Source organism: Protopterus annectens, chromosome 8.part0, assembly GCF_019279795.1.
Source record: "Protopterus annectens isolate FY-2018-M chromosome 8.part0, PAN1.0, whole genome shotgun sequence".
Lineage (NCBI taxonomy): Eukaryota > Metazoa > Chordata > Ceratodontiformes > Protopteridae > Protopterus > Protopterus annectens.
In genome coordinates, this window is record NC_056741.1 from 1,100,457,271 (window position 1) to 1,100,478,270 (window position 21,000).

At 48.0% G+C, this 21,000-nt stretch overlaps 1 protein-coding gene across 43 annotated transcripts in view; it reads right to left on the reverse strand.

Moving 5' to 3' along the window:
* The window catches only part of LOC122809254 (titin-like), a 3,339,665-nt gene that overhangs the window by 2,571,628 nt on the left and 747,037 nt on the right, over positions 1–21,000 (reverse strand). For all 43 annotated transcript variants that reach the window (XM_044080625.1, XM_044080596.1, XM_044080621.1 and 40 more), the window contains one exon: positions 7,717–7,764. In XM_044080625.1, coding sequence (XP_043936560.1) covers positions 7,717–7,764 — 48 coding nt within the window. The remainder of the gene's footprint in view (positions 1–7,716; positions 7,765–21,000) is intronic.

Genomic DNA, 21,000 nt, shown 5'->3' on the forward strand with positions numbered 1-21,000 from the left:
GAGAAAAAAATCATGCAAAAATATACAATTACAGTATAGAGTCGATTATCCGAACGCGAGTTATCCGAAATGTCAATTATCCGAACCCAGTCTTCCAAAGTTTTTATTTATTCTTATTTACATTTGTTGACCGGGACTGTCCGATTGGACGTAAGTCCATTTTCAGCGAAGGCCCGGGGAGAAAAGCTCCACAGTTAAAAAACAGACAGTAGTTACAGTGGATTTACATAGCAATTAACAATTTGATCAACATAGCAATTAATTACAAACATTACAAACATAGTTACAGATTAACAACATAGTACATCAGTAGACAACTAGAATCTTTATCATCTGCGAAGTACATAAGACATTAACAATTGTTACAATAAGAAGTTCCTGCTGTATAATAAGTAGTTAGACTTATGAGCATCCGAGCTTGCTATAATCAAGGTATTTAGTGGGGTGGAAAGAAAGGTAGTGGGTGGATGGGGTGGGTGATATTAGAGGGGGAGTTGCAAGGGCATAGTCAGCATGTTTTTAGGTGCGCTTTTAGTAAAGTTTTGAAGTGGGTGCATGATGGTACACAGGTAATTGTGGGTGGGAGGAAGTCCCATAATTTGGCTATGGCGCACGAGAATAGTGCTTCTCCAGCAGAGTTATTGGCTTTAGTAACCTAAGTGATTTCTGTTGCTGGATCTTAGTGGTCTGGTGGTGCGATAGGTTTGGAGTAGATTCTGGAGGGATGGGACTTTTAGTGGATGGTTTACTAGCTTGTGGGCACAAGTGTGAGTTGATACCATTGAAGGATGTGAGGGAGCTCAAGCCAGCCTAGTTCAGCAAGTGAGAGACATTGGTGACTACAGGTAGGATGCCCCTGTAGCGAATTTGGCGATTTTGTTGTAGCAGGTCTCAAGCTCATTTAGATCGCATTGCCTTAGGTTGGTATATATTGGAGAGGCATAAAGTAGGGTGGAGATAAGGTGGGAACTTGCTACTGAAATCTTTCCTGCTTTGGTGAGAAGTTGCTTATTTCTGTATAACACTCCTATTTTTTTGTGAACTTTTTTTATGGTCATGGATATGTGAATGTCATATTTTAGTTTGTCTATTTCCACTCCTAGCAATTTGGTGTGTTCTGTTGGGTGTATAGTGGCATTGTCTTTTGCTGTGATGTTAAGTGAGAGTTGTTTTGAGTATGTTTGGTGGGTTGGAAGATGAGTAGTTTAGTTTTGTTTGGGTTAAGTATTAATTGGGCATCGGATAACCAAGTTTAAACAGAGGAAAAGGCTTCCTGTGTGACTTTTTGCAGTTTGGGTAGGGACTGGGCTGAGCAGATGATGGTTGAGTCATCTGCGTATTGTATGAGTGTGCCACGTTTGGTGGCAGAGGCTAGATTATTGGTGAAAATAGAGAAGAGGGGTCTAAGGATGGATCCTTGGGGAACCCCTATAGAGACAGGTAGTTGGGGAGATGCGTCATTCTGCCATACAACGGAGTGTTGGCGGTCAGACAGGTAACAATGAAACTAGTTGGTGACTGACAGAGAAGGATAGGTTATTGAGGACAGAGATGAGTTGTTTGTGTGGGACCATGTCAAATGCTTTAGATAGGTCTAGGAAAGTAACAGAGAAGAGAGAGCCATTGTTTTTAAGCTAAAGTATAGTGGTGGTGCTATGGTTTGGTCAGAAACCGTGCTGAGTATTGGAAAGGATGTTGTTAGTAAGGAGGTAGTCTGAGACCTGAGAGTGAATGCACCTCTCTAGTATTTTGGAGAGTGCAGAGAGAATAGCTATGGGGCGATAATTGGTTAGTTCTGTGGAGGGGCCACCTTTGTGGAAGGGAATTATATGTGATACTTTCCACAGTGTGGGAACGTAACTTTCTGACAGAGATTGGTTTAATCAAGATGGATCCTGCGTAGGCTAGAACATCAGCTGCAATTTGTAGGTATTCACTTGGGAGGTTATCTGCAGCTAATTTGGTGGGCTTAAGTTTAGTTAAGAGTTTTTTTATGTTGGAGGTAGGAACAGGAGAAAAAGAGAAGACAGTGGGCTGATTACTAGTTGAAGGTGTGGGTTGGAGGGGAGGGGGGTTGTGTTGTCTAGCTAGTGATAGTATGGTTTGTGTGAAGTGTGCGTGTTGAATGAGGTAGCAATATTTTCGGAGGAGCGAGGGATGTTAGGAGGAGGGGTACTGACTTTACCTGGGTGGAGGATGAAGTTTATGGAGGACCACAATTGTTTGGGTTTGTGTTGGGAGGAGTCTAGGGCAGACTGGTAGTATTGCAATTTGTCCTGTTTTATTAGCTTTTTGACTCTATTGCGTAGCTCTCAGAATTTCTGTCTAGTTGAGGGGGTTTTGGTTTTGCACCAGTGGTCCCAGGCTTTATCCCTGTTTTTTATTTCTAACTTAGTGGTTTTCTGTAACCATGGAGAGGGTTGTGCTTTGGTTCTGGAAAGTCTTATGGGGGCGTGGTAATTAAGAATGCTCAGGAAGGTAGTATTAAAAAAATCAACTGCGTCATCAAGACTGAGGTACTTTAGAGGATGCCAGTTACATTCTTTGAGGGATGAGATGAATGTGAGTGGGTTAAAGTTTATTTTTTTACGCATCTGATGGTAGGTGACAGGTTTAGCTTGGTATAAGTGTTTTGTGAGTAGGAATGTTGGGGAGTGATCACTGAGGCTATCTGATAAGCAGCCTGCTATATACGACTGGAGGCTCAGACTGACTAGTATCCAATCCAGGGTACTGTGCTTGTTGGAGTTTTTATTTATCCTGGTTGGCGACTGGACTAGTTGGGTGAAGCCATGAAGGTTTAGAAGATGGGTTGGGATGGTTGCCAGAACAGGATTGCCAGTCAATATTGAAATCACCTAAAAATGATAGTTTCTTGGGGGAGATGGTGGGTAGACCAGATGAGGAGGTTTTCTAATGGAAGGATATTTTGTCCAGGTGGGAAGTAGCATCCAATTATGTTGATGTTTTTTGGGTAGGAAAAATCAAGTCTGAATATTTAAATGTTATACGTATTAGCTTGTTCGCGTTTCTTTGAATGTGTAGCCTGCTTGTGTGTAAAAAATATTCTTTATTGTCCACTGGACTTGCTGAATGGTTGAAAATTGTATTCTCTGAGTGCAGAAAAAACAAGACTTTAGAAGATTTTTTATCTAGTTCAATGTATGTTTGATTATCCGAACTACCCTTGGTCCCAATTAGTTCAGATAATCGGCTCTCTACTGTTACATATTTGCATGACACAACCTGTCATATCAATCTCCATCCTCCGCAACTAAACAGACAGCCCATTCCAATAACAGGGAAAGCAGAAGGGTAAAAAGTAACCCCTACAGTAGGCCCCCACATACAGCAACTAAATTCCAAGACTAAATACAGTGCACATTGTGTGCCCAGATCAGGGACATGCAGAACACAGACATTACTTCTTTGCTTTTAAAGTGCATCCACCTTTGGATAAACTGCATTTACCTTTTTCCGGGACAGCCCCTTCACTCTGCTACTGGAAGTCTAGTCAGGGTACAATACACACCCAAAGGTCATTTCACAGGTCTGCTGCTATCAGTTCCATGCCCCACTGAGCTGATTCTTCATACTAGGGATACTATACCCCAAGTGCAGTACTTCCTACTTGTCTGTAATGAACCACATTCACCACCCTTCTGCCCACTAAGGCACCTTTTCAAAATACTTCTACAGAAGTTCCTCCTTTCTCTATTGATCCACCTTCTTTCTGACATCTGCAAAGAAGTCAGTCCTATTTTCTCTTCCGTCAAATATTTCAAACTGATCTCAATGAAGAATACTGACCAAGGATAAACCTCATCCCCTGCATTAGTCCAATGGTCATATCCCATCCCTAGCAATCAATCTTTCACATCAATTCTATGCATTCTCCCCTCCTACCACACTGCAAATGATGTTCTTAAGTCTTGATCCATACCTAACCTTGCAGTATTTTTTGTATGTTTTTTGCCATGTTCCTGACAATCAACAAAACTCTTACCAGTTCAGGTTATGTCGTCATCCAGGAGACAGGGATCACTTCTGCTCTCACTAACACCCTGGCAAATTTTTTTTCCCTTTCTTTCAAGGTGTAGCTCTCACTCTTACATCAGTAATGTGCAACCTCAATCACTGCAGAGGCTAGTGCACTTACTCATGTACGTGCATGCTTCCATGCAGCCACTCAGGGAGGACACCATGTTCACATCTGGTGAGCCAAATGCATGAACCACAACTGCACCTTCATGTCAATGCCCATCCCTGAGGGACTGAGATACAGGATGGCCCTATTCCAAGCCTTCCCATGCTAGCTCCAGCAAGTGCCATTTCTTCATCCCCCAAAAATGACTATGCATCCCAGTGGTGATACCTCATTATAAAATTTAGATCCCTCAGGGGGATTATCAAATGTCTTACAGTGACAGTAAAAGCAACTAAGATGATGCTGCCATGTAAGTTGTTTGTTTGTCTTTTTGGCTTTTCCCGGTTAGGGGTCACCACAGCGGAACTCCGGTCCGCTAATGATTGGCAGTAGATTTTTATGGTGCCGAGTTGCCAGCCTGACGCCCAGCCTTCAACGAAAGCACGCCCATTCACGCATGTCTTTCGGTGGCCACTCGACTGCAGGGAGGACATGCAGACCCATACAGAAGGTACTCCAGCCGAGTATCAAACAGGAGAACCTCTTGCTGTGAGGCAACAACGCTACCACTGTACCACCGCGGCTTGATGCTGCCATGTAAGTAATGAATTTTAATTGCCTTTTTTCTGCTTGTTGCCCTCCACCTAAGCCTACACAGGCTCCCTCTTCACTATAGACAATGTCAAAAGAATAGACAGCAATACAGCGGTGGGACAGAAACACCTTGGGAGGCCAGGTAAAATATTGGACATTTATAAAACACCGAGATAGCTACACTAGTTGGATAGCCAGATTTTGACCTGCATGATGTCACCAGTGTCAATTAAGGATCAAGACCAAACACTGGGTGAAACTTCTTTTCCTAAGATCCCTGGGGGGAAAAAAAACTTGCCAGACCCTTAGGGCCTGTATTACAATGCACTGTCAATGGGACCAATTTTAACAAAACAAAGACCAGCAATCTGCTCCATAAGGATTTTTGTAATTCACTAAATATTCTATAACTAAAGGTAATAAAGACAAGGCCTGCAGAACCAGCAAGATGTTGGCTGGAGGAGTTTCTGCCTAAAAAGGGAAATAGATGGTCAAAACCAAGGTGAATAGTTCTCACATTTTATGTAACTCTAGGTTAGCTTCTCAGCTGAAATTCTGACATATTAAACATGACACAGGAGGATGTGTCCCTGTTCTAAAAAAAAAAAACACAACATGTTATTTGATGTAGTCAAATGTCAAATCGGTATCACCCTCCCCTTTTCACATTTATACAGGGTTCTGGTGTTGCATAAACTGTTGCCACATATGCTGGTCTGGATAAATGCAAGAATGATGGCAATTTTTTTCCCCAGGGGAATGTCTACTTAACCATTAATATCCCACAGTATTTTGTGATGTGGCTGAATCTCTCAGTGGTCTTCTGTGGCCATAAGCTTAGTGTAAGCCTATGAAACTAGTGCTACTCTCTCATCTTCTCCAGTCATGCCTGGCTGCCACACACAGTCTCTCTCACACAATCCCCATCCACTTCTTGGCTGAATATTCTCATCTTTCTTGCTTTCTTTTTGTCTCTCTCAAATCTGCTTTACCAAATTATCTTCATCACTCCTGCACATATGACTTAACGACCTAAATGTTCTTTTTGTCCTTTTCTGCAACTCCGGCTACTTTGGCTTCAGCTCTGATGTCTTCATTTTATCAACTCTCCCATAGTGTGCATCCTGCTACCTGTCTCAGGGACTTCATTTTCATCAACCATAAGACTCCTCAGTTGCTCTGTCTTCACTACCTACAATTCTGGGTCGTACAGAAACACCGGATACACTACTTTAGACACATGGCACTTCTGTCACACACTACATGTGACACTTTGTTCCAGATGGCTGCAACACTTGTGATTCTAGCTATAAATTTCTCACTCAGATTTCCCTTCTCTTCAACTGCACCTTCCAGATGCACAAATCTTTTACCTGTTCATCTATCTTCTATTCTACCTCGGTTTTCAGGTGCTTCTGATTCTCACAAACTGTTGCCATGACAACCATCTTAGCTGTACTTATTTTTATCTCCTGCATCTTCACTTTTCTACTCCTCATCTACCACTTGCTGAAGTTCTTGCTCAGAGTCTGCTTGTACGGCATATCATCTGCATACAGCAGCTTTGTTGATCTCTCCTCTCTGAGCTGTTTGCTGATTTTCTCCATCAGTAAAATGACCAGGTGTGGGCTACGAGCTGAACCTTAATATCAAATATGGCTTAAATAATCCCAGCGTAATACCCTGCCAAAAATGCCAACGACACATCCCAACAACAAATGTAATCTCTGTGTGTGTAACAAGCTGCAAATATTTTTCTAGAGCTTCACGGATTTTCAGAAAGAGATATGCACTGAAAGTGATGAGTATTCACAGGCAAAGGCAGTACAGCAGAAATAGGGAAAGAATGAAGAAAGTATTCATGAGCAATTCATAACTAAACAGAAAGAAGAAAGACTACAGTAATAATTTTTGCTGTCACTAAGTAGTCAGCGCTGCCTTTCCACAACCTCTCACAAACCTTTCCATACTTCAGCATTCTTACACACGAGTCAAAGAATGTAACGGGCCCACCATACTCTGACTGATGAAGAATCATTCCAAATGGGTTTTGTGTCCCTTTCCTTTAATATCCAAGCGTCCCTTGGTCTTGCCTTTCTGTCAGGTTTAACTCCTCCTATCACTGTTTTCAAATCTACACATGTTCATCTCATGTCCCTTCCCCAGTTTGCACCACCTGCTCCTTCTTTAGTCTCTCCTTGAAAGCTAGTCCTTGCACATTTCCTTTTAATCAAATAAATCTCCTCTGCATCCCTCTATAAACTTATCCATAGTCACAACCCCTTTTCCTATTTTTTGCACATGGGGTTGCAGTGTCACTTGAACAGTGACTATCATTTAGAGTCAATGTTCATACTACAGATGACATGACCCCCCCTTTAAACAAAGTCACTGCAGTTTAACATAATGTTCTGGAGATGCTTTCTTAAGCACTAGACTACAAGGCTTCAGTATCTTCTAATTTAATCTCACGCCACAAACCCAGTATTTTATTTATTAGGTTGCCACCCTTCTTGGCGGCTCAGAATGGTTTAGCTTTAATGTAATCACGGTCCCGCACCCTTCTGTCAAACTCCTCCCACTGGTTTATCCACTAATTTGCATTATTTCCTCTGTCATTCCACCAACAAAAAACAGTGCACGTCTTAAAACACAGCTGCATTTTACTGTCCATCTTCACAGCTTATTTGGGTCTCCAGCAATTTCCTCCTCTTCTTCATTAATTTCAAAGTCTTTGTGTAAGCAATCAAGTGAATACAGTCAACTGCAGGAAACAACTGATACTAGTATGCGGCTATGAAGAGACTGCCAATAACAGCAGCAATATTGCCAAAAAAACTGTTTCTAAAATATACTCAGGCAACCTTTAGCAGGCATGTTAAAAAAACTCAGAGTAACAAGTTCAGATATGAACACACACACACACAGACACACACATGCAATGTTTTACAACACTATAGTTAAGTGATACTTGCCTTTTTTAGGCCTTCCCACCTTTCGTTGAATTATGAAGTTTTCTAGAACTAAAAAAAAAAATCTAGGTTAACTGCATGCACTTACTGAAATATGAGATCTAATTTTATGTATTCAACATAGTATTTACCTTTTCTGGGTCTTACCACACCAAGACGGGTCACAACATTAGGAATTAGACAGGTAAAGATATCGTGATAATCGAACATGCAATTTAGATTATTTTTCCCCAGTAAAACTGAAAGATTCTACAGCAGCATATAATGAAGATACAGAAATAAAGGCAAACATCAACTTTTTTCACACAAATAATTCTTATAATTTTTTTCTGTTGTTGATAACTTAGCAATCGCAATCACACCCTTCCAATAAATGTGTAGTCTAAGAATGTAGTAAACATTTTTACTGTTTTTATCAAGATGAAAATTTGGCTTTTTTTTTTTTGACAGAGAGAATTGAAAAAACACTGCAACAACAAATGATACATGCACCTCCTTGCAAATACTCAAAAGACTTCAACCATGGCTAAAAACAAAACAAACAAAAAAAAAAATACTTCAAATATGGTAGGAATTAGAAGTTATGTACTCACCATAACGTTCCATCTGAGTAGGTGTATTCATTTGTCTGCAACCTGTGGGTTATGGATCCGATATCGGATCCGAACCGGCATAGTTTCCAGCTATGGATCCAAGCTCTCAGCTCCTCCCCTCACCCATAATGCCCTGCTCTACCCTCATGACCTCAGATCGAGTTTGCCAAAGCAACAATACCCTCAAAAGGGTAACCAGTAATATGCAGGAAACTGAAAGGCCAGGGGGATAGGAGGGCGGGATGGTTGCAGACAAATGAATACACCTACTCAGATGGAACGTTATGGTGAGTACATAACTTCTAAATCTGAAGTAGGATATTCATTTGTCTGCAACCTGTGGGACAGAGTCCCCAGCTACCTGAATCTTGGGCGGCCATCATGGAAGGATATTCCGGAGCACCGCGGAGCCAAAGGATGCTCTACCCCTGGATGCAAGATCCAACTTATAGTGAGAAATAAATGTATGAGACGAAGCCCATGTAGCTGCTGCACAAATATCATCCAGAGGAATCCTAGCCTTGAAGGCTGCTGAGGTAGAAACTGACCGGGTTGAATGGGCATGAACACCCACCGGTGCGGGCCTTCCTGACGCTTGATAAGCCAATAAAATGCACTGTGAAATCCAGCGGGACAGAGAAACTTTGGAAATTGGCTTGCCCAAATTGAATTTTGCAAAGGAAATAAACAGCTGGTCGGATTGCCTATGACCAGCTGTCCTGTTGAGATAAAATCTTAGTTGCCTGTGAACATCTAGAGAGTGTAGCCTATATTCACCTTTGTTTTCATACTTAGGGAAGAAAACAGGGAGGTTAATGGATTGATTGATGTTTGCTTCAGAAGCGATTTTAGGAAGGAAGGACGGGTTGGTCCTGAGGGAGACACGGTCCGGATAAAAACCAAGTAAGGAGGTTTAGCTGATAAAGCTTGAAGTTCAGAAACTCTCTTGGCTGATGTAATGGCTACCAAAAAGGCTGTCTTGTAAGACAAGAATTTGAGGTCCACTGTAGCCGCGGGCTCGGAAGTGGGAGCGGTCAAGGCCTGTAGGACCAAAGAAAGGTCCCAAGGAGGAACTGCTTGCTTAATAGGGGGCCTGAGAAGGAAAGTACCTTTAAGAAAAGTTTTGCACAATTTGGCTGACATAAGAGGATTAGACTCTTGACCAATGTGATAGTGAGAAATTGCCGCCAGTTGAACTTTGACTGTGGAACTGCTGGCACCATCATTAAAGAGAGAGGTTAGAAAATCAAGCACTACGGGGAGAGGAACCGTGAAGGGATCTAGGCCTTGCCGCTCCGCCCACACAGAGAAACGTTTCCATTTGCTTCGGTAAACCTTTCTAGTGGCTGGTTTATGAGCCGCCACCAAAATAGCCTTTACCGGTGAAGAGATACCGGGAGTCCTTATCAAGAGTGGAACTGGAGCAGCCAAGCGGTCAGCTTCAGGCTGTCCAGGTTCGGAGGAGGAATGCAGGATGGATGGGATATCAGATCCGGAATAGGATCTAGAATCCAAGGAGGATTCACAGAGTGAGACCTTAGGAAGGGGAACCAGATCTGTCGAGGCCAGAACGGAGCAATGAGAATCATTCTGCAACCCACCCGAGAGGCTTTCTGAAGAACTTGCAGCATCAGAGGCAAGGGTGGATAGGCATACAGAAGACCGGGTGGCCAAGCATGCACCAGAGCGTCTCTTGGGGTACCTCCGGAGGAGGTATCAGAGCGAAAAACTGTCGCACTTGGTGTTTGAGGGAGAGGCAAAAGATCGCATGAAGGGTTCCCCACCGTGCGAATATGCGTTCGCTACTTGACAATTGAGAGACCACTCGTAAGGGGTCAGAATGGTGCGACTGAGCTTGTCCGCTAGGATGTTGGACCGACCGGAATGTGCGTTGCTATGAAAGCGATTGGTGGAAATTGCCCATTCCCAAACTCTCATGGCCTCTCGACAAAGAGGGTAAGACCTTGTTCCCCTTGCTTGTTGATGTACCAGACAACAGACATATTGTCCGACTGAATCGCAATTGTTCCCAAGGGAAGAAAGTCCTGAAGTGCTAGCAACGCTAAGAGCACAGCTCTCATCTCTAGAACATTGATATGCAGTAAGGTCTCTGTATCGTTCCACGTGCCTTGGACTGTCCGGCCCAAAGTGCCCCCACCCGAGGCGGAGGCGTCCGTGGTCACCGTGGCGAGAGGGAGAAGCACAAAATGGGCGACCCTCGTGGAGATCCGGGAGTGGAGCCACCACAAGAGGGACCGCTTGCAAGCCTTGCTGATCGCTATGGGATGATACATGGGAGAGCAAGGTAAGACCACTGTACTAAGAGCGTCCACTGTAGAATGCATATTGAGCCTGGCAAGAGGAAGAAGAGCTATCGACGAGCCATGGACCCTAGAGCCCTCAGGACCAACTCCGCTGGAACAGAACATGAATGGAGAATGGCCGCACCTGAGCTGCAGATTCAGAATCCTGTCCGCAGTGAGGAAGGCTCGTAAACTCCTTGTGTCTAGTCTGGCCCCTATGAAATCTAAGAGCTGAGTGGGTGCCAGGTTGGACTTTTGTATTTATTGTGATGCCCAGAAATGGAGCAAGATGGAGAAAGGAGTCTGGCGAGAGAAGTAGATGCCTTGTTGGGGCGGTAAGGAGCCAGTCGTCCAGGTAGGGAAAGACCTGCACCCCTGAAGCCTCAGGTGGGCCGCTACCACTGCTAGTACTTTGGTAAACACCCTGGGGCTGTGGTGAGACCAAAGGGAAGGACCCGAACTGGTAGTGACTGGCTCCCAGCCGAAGCGGAGAAACCTCCTGGGCGCCTGTCCATTAGGATGTGGTAGTACGCGTCCTTGAGATCTATCGAGCACATCCAGTGGCATTCTCCCAGAAGGGGGAGAATAGATTGTAGAGTGACCATTCGGAATTTTTCTTTGGGGACTGCCAGATTCAGGAGAGAGAGGTCTAGGATTGGTCTTAGTTCCCCGTCTTTTTGGCACTAAAAGAACCTGGAGTAGAACCCTGATCCGATCTGGGGGAACGGGCTGGATGGCTCTTTTCTCTAGCAGATGGCCAATTTCTGCTAAAGCGGCCTCCCTTTGACCGGGTGGTACGTCTGGGAGGGACTGCATCTTTGGAAGGTGAAGGAAAGGAATGCGATATCCCCTGGATATGATTTGGAGAACCCAGCGGTCCGATGTTATGGACTCCCATGCCGCTAGGTGCCCGAACGTCCCCGACTGCCTCCAGAGTAGAGCAGTCGGGCAGCCCTCAGGGCTGCTGCGGCCGTTCAGAGAAAGGTTCCCTGGACCCGAAGTTTCTGGGAGCCCCTCTGCCTCTAGGGCGGCGTCCTCCCTGTCCTCCTCTGCCACGGAAGGACTGGTTGTCCGGAGCAGGCTGGGACTGCTGCGACTTCGAACCACATCTTCTTCTGACCCTTTTGGTTCCTAGAATAGGGCCTCTGGGGTGCAGAGAAGCGGATTCGACGGCAGACAGCGTCTTCCGTCCTTCTCGCTCTGGGTCAACGTCATGAACGGTCTTGCCAAACAGAGCAGAACCATCAAAGGGGCGTTAAACGACGCCTTGAAGGGCTCAGAAAAATGAGTGGCGGAGCCAGGCCTGGCGTCTAGTGACCAGTCCTGTCCCGCAGCTCTAGCGGCGCCCTCCGTAGCATGGGAGAGTAGCCGCAGAAGTATTGTGACTGACCTAGAGTGGCCATTTTGGTGGAGTGCAGAGCTCTGTCCTCCTCCGAAATGGACTCAGGGGGATGCAGCGTACTCTTAATAAGGTCTCGCTGCATCCGAATAACATGTGCCAAATAGTTCAGCGCCTTACGAAAGGTCGCCGAACTGAACATCCGCTTCCCCAAGCGGTCCATCATCGAGACTCCTTGCTCGGTGGGTGGACTGAGGGACTCTCCTGAGCCAGTTCCCTCTTTGTGGCGCCGCCATCAACATGGCATCTACAGGAGGCCCCTTACTCCAATGGGTCCTGTCAGAAGGCGGGCTAAGGTTTTTGTCAGGCCTTTTGGGAATTGTCTCCTCGGTGTCGTGTGCCTTCCACGCCCTGGTGGTAATAAGGTCCACCAGGGGTTGGCAGGGGGACACCCAAGAGGTAGACGGGCCCGTTTGAATGCCTCCAAGAACACGGACTCGTCCGAGGAAGACTTGGGGCAGACCACCCCCTGATACGGAGCATTTCCATGATGTCTCGAAGGAGACACCCTCGGGGGGTGACCGTGGGGAGCCTTCCCCTTCCTCCAAGCCCGTGTCTTCAGTGAGAGACTCAGGGGAGGCAATGTGCCTCCTTTTGCACGTATGCTATGAGGAGCCTCCTCTGGGGGCTGTCAGAGGAGTCCTCAGCAGCAATTTGCTCCATAGGAGCAACTTGGGGCACAGAAACGGGCTGTCCCAGGGGCCGGATGGTGGAAGCCTGGCCCAGTGCAGAGGGAGCGGGACGGAGCGAAGCAAGTGCCGGGGTCCGGAGACCCTCAACAGAGCCCTCTCCACTACATCAAAAGCCGAAGGAGCCGACCTCGACCAAAGGATCCGACAATGGCTCCCCTCGGATCCGAAGAGTGGATCGGAGCCGGCGCCGGCACTCGGATCCGAAGGGACAGTGCGCTCCGACACAGACGGCGCCGAAGGAGCACTAATCCCCGGATCCGGCTCGGATCCAGGCTCCGAGATCGGGTCCGACGCACCGAGGGCATGGTCGGATCCGGTACCCAGTACTATCGGATCCGACCTCCCCGGCTCGAAGCTGCTCGGCTCCAGCTGCTCGAACCCGGAAGCGGGTCGGAGAAGGAGCAATAGGCTTGAAAAGGGTGTTGAGCTCCCCGAGGGGAGGCAAGAGCACTCCCATCTGCATCTGGGCCTGGATGAACCTTCCATCATCCGGTCCAGATCAGCATCGAGCTATGGGTAGATCTCGACGAGGCTACCGAGGTAGGCCTGGAATGCCTCCTCGATAGCCTCGCTGAGATCGGGTCTCCTCCTCCTCAGGACCCGGTGAGAAGCACACAGGTGACCGGAGCCGAGAAGGAGGAGACCGCTCAACAAGGAAGCCGGGAGAAGCCGCTTGGCAGGCGGGGCGAAACAGAGGTCTCGGCCCGCCGCTAGGTGCTTCTCCTCCGGTCCTTCTTAGATGCATCCCTCTCCTGTCCTGAAGCGGGAGTTTGAGTCCCAGGAGCAGGAGGGGTGCTACAGGGGAACAGCTGCAGCCGCAGGAGTCCCGAAGGAGCGGGTCGGAGCCGAGTCCGGCGGTAAAAGACCCGCCAGGACCAGCTTGGACCTCCGCTCCTCAGTGCCCTGGGGTTGAACCCTGCACAAATGGAACAGCCAGATGTGAGGTGTTCAACCCCAAGACACTAACACACGAGTGTGGCCATCAGCCGGTGAGAGCTTATGGCCACACTCGGAGCATTTAGAAAAAAATGACTTAGGCTGGTCAGCCATAGTCAAAATTACCCAAAAGTTACAGAAGTAACTTAACAAAAACTATAACAAGCACACAGGCCTCACACACACACTTACCAGCGAGGGAGGGAATAAAATATACTACTGTAAATAAATTTAAACTAAAACAGTCAATACACAAAGGGAACCTACAACTTTCACACAAAAAAGTTTAAAGAAAGCAAAAAATTTCAATTTTTATACAAGAAAATACCACTTAGCTGAGAGCTAAAGAAACCACATCCAGTTACCAGCGCGGCAAACAAGATCTGAGGTCATGAGGGTAGAGCAGGGCATTATGGGTGAGGGGAGGAGCTGAGAGCTTGGATCCATAGCTGGAAACTATGCCGGTTCGGATCCGATATCGGATCCATAACCCACAGGTTGCAGACAAATGAATATCCTACTTCAGATTACTATGATTGCCCTCTGGCTCCTTATGGACACAATACTGCCCACCCTGAACAATGCAGGCTGAATGGAAGTCTGCATATTGATTTAACCAAAGATTCTGAAATGGTCACTCAAACTTCTCCTTGTAGGACTCCTGCAACATGGCTGCTTGGTTTGCCAACTATCTTTCCTCCAGGATTTAGAGAGTTAAATTTGGAAACCACATCGCTAATCTTACTTCCATTAAACTGATATCACACATGGAACTTTTCCTGTTATACAAAAGACATTCTTACCATATCAGTTAATATGTAACAGGGCCTTCCTTCCGAAGTCTATGACTTTGACATTCTTACTTAAGCTTAGAATTTGGCTATTTTTCAGTTGGGGATGCACACACCCCTTCTATGACATCAGGCTCCAAACTGAGACAGCGTACCAGTCTCTCTACTTCATACATTCATCACCGTATGATAAGTGATCACACTTCTTGTAAATAATCAAAAATAAAATGTAAATTTTGATGCTAGCCTATTGGTGCACAGGGATAAACAGTAGACTGCACTCCACGTGACCTGTACTCAGTTGCAATGAACACTGGAGGAATGGGGCAGGGAGGATGGGAGTTAGCAGCTAATGCTAGTCAATCAACCCATCACGGTGAGGGGAGTAAAGCAGCTTGACTTGTTGCAAAAGCAACAGGAAGAACCTGGCAAACTTTGCTCTGCAAGTGGTATGCCACTTGGTCTAGTGTTCTAGTGAGCATGAACCTCCTGAAGGTATCCAGTGTGGAACTTGCAAAGCTGTCCTGTGGGGAAAGTAGGTTAGAAAATGCTACCTGTCTGCAGTGTGATGCTGCACCAGTGTCTTCCATATCCTCACCTGATGTGAATGTGGGTCCAGTAAAACCCACATGAGGCTAAAGCAGGTCCAGCAAACATGGTAAACGAGGAGAGCAGATGGTGGTCAGTTGCAGGGAGACAAGTCAGGTAACAAAAAAGATATGGCATGTGCTCAGTTATAAGGCTGTACAAATACATACCTGCCCACCATACAAGGAACTTTAATAGCACTGGCTGGAAGGAAGAGGAAAGGATTCATACATTCCCTGAAGTATCTGCAGAATGGTAATTAGGATCAACTGAAGAGTGTTGCCTTACAGTAGAAATGATATGGTAAGTTCATATCTCCTACATCTGGCATGAGGGGATCCTCCTTGTTGTTTCTTCAACTAAAAAGAATGCCAAACAGTAAATCCCCTATGGAGGCAGAGGCTTTTAAACAGTGAAGAATTAAAGACTCAGAAGATCATATCCTAAACCAATGAAGTAACAAAGAAGTACTTGATGAAAGAGTGAAGCAAAGACCAAGTGACCACAGCAAAAATGTCCATAATTGAGACCCGTTTAAAATTAGAAGTTATGTACTCACCATAACGTTCCATCTGAGTAGGTGTATTCATTTGTCTGCAACCTGTGGGTTATGGATCCGATATCGGATCCGAACCGGCATGGTTTACCAGCTATGGATCCAAGCTCTCAGCTCCTCCCCTCACCCATAATGCCCTGCTCTACCCTCATGACCTCAGATCGAGTTTGCCAACAGCAAGAACACCCTGAAAAGAGTAACACATAATATGCAGGAAACTGAAAGGCCAGGGGGATAGGAGGACGGGATGGTTGCAGACAAATGAATACACCTACTCAGATGGAACGTTATGGTGAGTACATAACTTCTAAATCTGAAGTAGGAGATTCATTTGTCTGCAACCTGTGGGACAGAGTCCCCAGCTACCTGAATCTTGGGCCATCATGGAAGGATATTCGAGCACCGGAGCCAAAGGATGCTCTACCCTAGATGCAAGATCCAACTTGTAGTGGGAAATAAAAGTATGAGATGAAGCCCGTGGCTGCTGCACAAATATCATCTAGAGGAATCCTAGCCTTAAAGGCTGCCGAGGTAGATACTGACCGGGTTGAATGGGCGTGTACACCCTCCGGTGCGGGCCTTCCTGAAGCTTGATAGGCCAATAAGATACATTGTGAAATCCAGCGAGACAGAGAGACTTTAGAAATTGGCTTGCCCAAATTAAATTTAGCAAAGGAAATGAACAACTGGTCTGATTGCCTATGACCAGCCGTTCTGTTTAGATAAAATCTAAGTTGCCTGTGAACATCTAAGGAGTGAAGCTTGTATTCACCTTTGTTTTCATATTTAGGAAAGAAAACAGGGAGGTTAATGGACTGATTAATGTTTGCTTCAGAAGCTACTTTAGGAAGAAAGGACGGGTTGGTCCTGAGGTAAACACGGTCCGGATGAAAGACCAAGTAAGGAGGTTTAGCTGATAATGCTTGGAGCTCTGAAACTCTCTTGGCGATGTAATGGCTACTAAAAAGCAGTCTTGAAAGACAAGAATTTGAGATCTACCGTAGCAGCTGGTTGAAGGGGGCGGTCAAGGCCTGGAGAACTAAGGAAAGGTCCCAGGAGGAACCGCTTGTTTTACAGGGGCCTGAGAAGGAAAGTACCTTTAAGGAAAATTTTACACAACTTGGCTGACATGAGTGGACTAGAGTCATGACCAATGTGATAATGTGAAATTGCAAGTTGTACTTTGACTGTGGAACTGCTGGCACCATCGTTAAAAAGAGTGGTTAAGAAATCAAGCACTAAAGGGAGAGGAACTGTGAAGGGATTCAGGCCTTGCCGCTCCGCCCACAAAGAAAACCATTTCCACTTGCTGCGGTAGACTTTCCTAGTGGACGGTTTATGAGCTGCCACCAGGATCGCCTTAACAGGGGACGAAATACCGGGAGTCCTGATCAAGAGTGGAACTGGAGCAGCCAAGCGGTCAGCTTCAGGTTGTCCAGGTTCGGATGACATAGGCAGGATGGATGAGATATCAGATCCGGAATGGGATCTAGAATCCAAGGAGGATTCACCGAGTGAGACCTTAGGAAGGGGAACCAGATCTGCCGAGGCCAAAACGGAGCAATGAGAATCATTCTGCAACCCACCCGAGAGGCTTTCTGAAGAACTTGGAGCATCAGAGGCAAGGGTGGATAAGCATACAGAAGACCGGGTGGCCAAGCATGCACCAGAGCGTCTCTTGGGGAACCCCCTGGAGGAGGTATCAGAGCGAAAAAACTGTCGCACTTGGTGTTTGAGGGAGAGGCAAAAAGATCACATGAAGGAGTTCCCCACCGTGCGAATATGCGTTCCGCTACTTGAAAATTGAGAGACCACTCGTAAGGGGTCAGAATGGTGCGACTGAGCTTGTCCGCCAGGATGTTGGACCGACCCGGAATGTGCGTTGCTATTAGAAAGCGGTTGGTGGAGATTGCCCATTCCCAAACTCTCATGGCTTCTCGACAAAGAGGGTAAGACCTCGTTCCCCCTTGCTTGTTGATGTACCAGACAACCGACATGTTGTCCGATTGAATCGCAATTGTTCCCAAGGGAAGAAAGTCCTGAAGTGCTAGCAACGCTAAGAGCACTGCTCTCATCTCTAGAACGTTGATATGCAGTAAGGTCTCTGAATCGTTCCACGTGCCTTGGACGGTCTGGCCTGCAAAATGCCCCCCCCACCCGAGGCGGGAGGCGTCCGTGGTCACCATGGCGAGAGGGGGAGAAGCACAAAATGGGCGGCCTCCGTGGAGATCTGGGGAGTGAAGCCACCACAGGAGGGACCGCTTGCAAGCCTTGCTGATCGCAATGGGATGATGCATAGGAAGAGCAAGGTATGACCACTGTACTAAGAGTACTGGAGGATGCGCATATTGAGCCTGGCGAGAGGAAGAAGTGCTATAGCAGACGCCATGGACCCTAGAGCCCTCAGGACCAACTCCGCCGGAACAGAACTTGAGTGGAGAATGGCCGGCACCTGGAGCTGCAGATTTTGAACTCTGTCCGCAGTGAGGAAGGCTTTTAAACTCCTTGTGTCTAACCTGGCCCCTATAAAATCTAAGAGCTGTGTGGGCGCCAGGTTGGATTTCTTTGTATTTATAGTAATGCCCAGATTGGGAGCAAGATGGAGAAAGAAGTCTCGCGCCAATAGTAGTAGATGCCTTGTTGGGGCGGTAAGGAGCCAGTCGTCCAGGTAGGGGAAGACCTGCACCCCTGAAGCCTCAGGTGGGCGCTACCACTGCTAATACTTTGGTGAACACCCTGGGGCTGTGGTGAGACCAAAGGGAAGGACCCGGAACTGGTAGTGACTGGCTCCCAGCCGGAAGCGGAGGAACCTCCTGGAGCGCCTGTCCATTAGGATGTGGTAGTACGCATCTTTGAGGTCTATGGAACACATCCAGTGATTTTCTCCCAGAAGGGGGAGAATAGATTGCAGACTGACCATTCGGAATTTTTCCTTGGGAACTGCCAGGTTCAAGACAGAAAGGTCTAAAATTGGTCTTAGATCCCCGTCTTTTTGGCACTAAAAGAACCTGGAGTAGAACCCTGATCCGATCTGGTCTGGGGGCGGGCTGGATGGCTCTTTTCTTTAGCAGATGGCCAATTTCTGCCAAAGCGGCCTCCCGTTGACCGGGTGGAACGTCTGGGAGGGACTTCAATTTTGGTAACTGACGAAAAGGGATGCGGTATCCTCTGGATATGATCTGGAGAACCCAGTGGTCTGATGTTATGGACTCCCATGCCGCTAGGTGCCAGCGTCCCGACTGCCTCCAGAGTGGAGCAGCCGGGCAACCCCTCAGGGTTGCTGCGCGGGCCGTTCAGAGAAGGGTTCTCTGGACCCGAAGTTCCTGGGAGCCCCTCTGCCTCTAGGGCGGCATCCTCCCTGTCCTCCTCTGCCACGGAAGGACTGGTTGTCCGGAGCAGGCTGGGATTGCTGCGACCTCCGGAACCACATCTTCTTCTGGCCCTTTTGGTTCCTAGAATAGGGCCTCTGGGGTGCAGAGAAGCGGATTCCGACGGCAAACAGCGTCTTCCCGTCCTTCTCGCTCTGGGTCAAAGTGTCGCGAACGGTTTTGCCAAAGATTGCAGAACCATCAAAGGGGGCGTTCGCAAATGACGCTTTGAAGGGCTCAGAGAAATCGCAATGACGGAGCCAGGCCTGACATCTAGTGACTAGACCTGCCCCTGCGGCTCTAGCGGCGCCTTCCGTAGCATGGGAGAGTAGCCGCATAGAGGTATTGGTAACTGATCTAAGAGTGGCCCTGCGGGTGGAGTGCAGCACTTTGTCCTCCTCCGACATGGACTCTGGGGGAGATGCAGTGTATTCTTTAATGAGATCTCGCTGCATCCTAATAACGTGTGCCAGATAGTTCAGCGCCCTTACCGAGAAGGTCGCTGAACTAAACATCCACTTCCCCAAGCGGTCCATCATCCGAGACTCCTTGCTCGGGGGATGGACTGAGGGACTCTCCTGAGCAAGTTCCCTCTTGGTGGCCGCCGCCGTCAACATGGCATCTACTGGAGGCCCCTTACTCCAATGGGCACGGTCAGACGGTGGGCTGAGGATCCTGTCGGGCCTCTTAGGGATTGGCTCCACGGTGTCCGGTTCCTTCCACGCCCTGGTGGTAATGAGGTCCACCAGGGGTCGGCAGGAGGACACCCAAGAGGTAGACGGGCCCGCTTCAAATGCCTCCAAGAACACGGACTCGTCCGAGGAAGACTTGGGGCAGACCACCTTATACGGAGCATTTCCATGATGTCTCCAAATGAGACATCCTCGGGGTGACCGTGGGAGCCTTCCCTTCCTCCAAATCCGTGTCTTCCGTGAGAGACTCGGGGAGTCAATGTGCCTCCTCTTGCGTATGCTGCGAGGAACATCCTCTGGGGGCTGTCAGAGGACTCCTCAAGCAGCAACCTGTTCCAGGGAACAGCTTGGGGCACAGAAGCGGGCTGTCCCAAGGGCCAGATGGTGGAAGCCTGACCCAGTGCAGAGGGAGCGGGGCGGAGCCGAACAAGTGCCGGGGTCCGGAGACCCTCAACAGGGCCCTCTCCACTACATCAAAGGCCGAGGAGCCGACCTCGACCAAAGGATCCGACAATCGTCTCCCCTCAGATCCGAAGAGTGGATCGAGCCGGCGCGGCGCCGGATCCGAAGCGACAGTGCGCTCCGACAGACGGCACCGAAGGAGCACTGATCCCCGGATCCGAGGCTCGGATCCAGGCTCCGAGGTCGGATCCGATGCACTCGAGGGCAGGGTCGGATCCGGTACCAAGTACTATCGGCGCCGACCTACCCCGGCTCGGCTGCTCGGCTCCAACTGCTCCGAACCCGGTGGCGGGTCGGAGAAGGAGCAATTGGCTTGAAAAGGGTCGAGCTCCCCGAGGGGAGGCAGGAGCACTCCCATCTGCATCTGGGCCTGGATGAACCTTTTCATCATCCGGTCCAGATCAGCATCGATAGGCTGTACATTGATCTCGACGAGGCTACCGAGGTAGGCCTTGAGTGCCTCCTCGATAGCCTCGACGGAGATCGGGTCTCCTCCTCCTCAGGTCCCGGTGAAAACACACTGGGGACGGAGCGAGAGGAGGAGATCCAGCCGACAAGGAGCCGGGAGAAGCCGCTTGGCTGGCAGGGCCGAAACAGAGGTCTCGGCCCGCTTATGGTGCTTCTCCCTCCGGTCCTTTTTCTAGCATCCCTCTCCTCCCGAGCCAGAAGCGGGAGGTTGAGTCCCAGGAGGAGGAGGGAGCGGAGAGGAATAACCGTGGTGACGGTTACCCCGAAGGCGGAGAGGTCGAGCGAGTCCGGCGGCAAAGGCCCGCCAAAACAAGCTTGGACCTCCGCTCCTTCAATGCCCTGGGGTTGAACCCTGCACAAATGGAACATCCAGATGTGAGGTGTTCAACCCCCAGGCATCTAACACACCGAGTGTGGCCATCAGCTGGGGAAAGCTTAT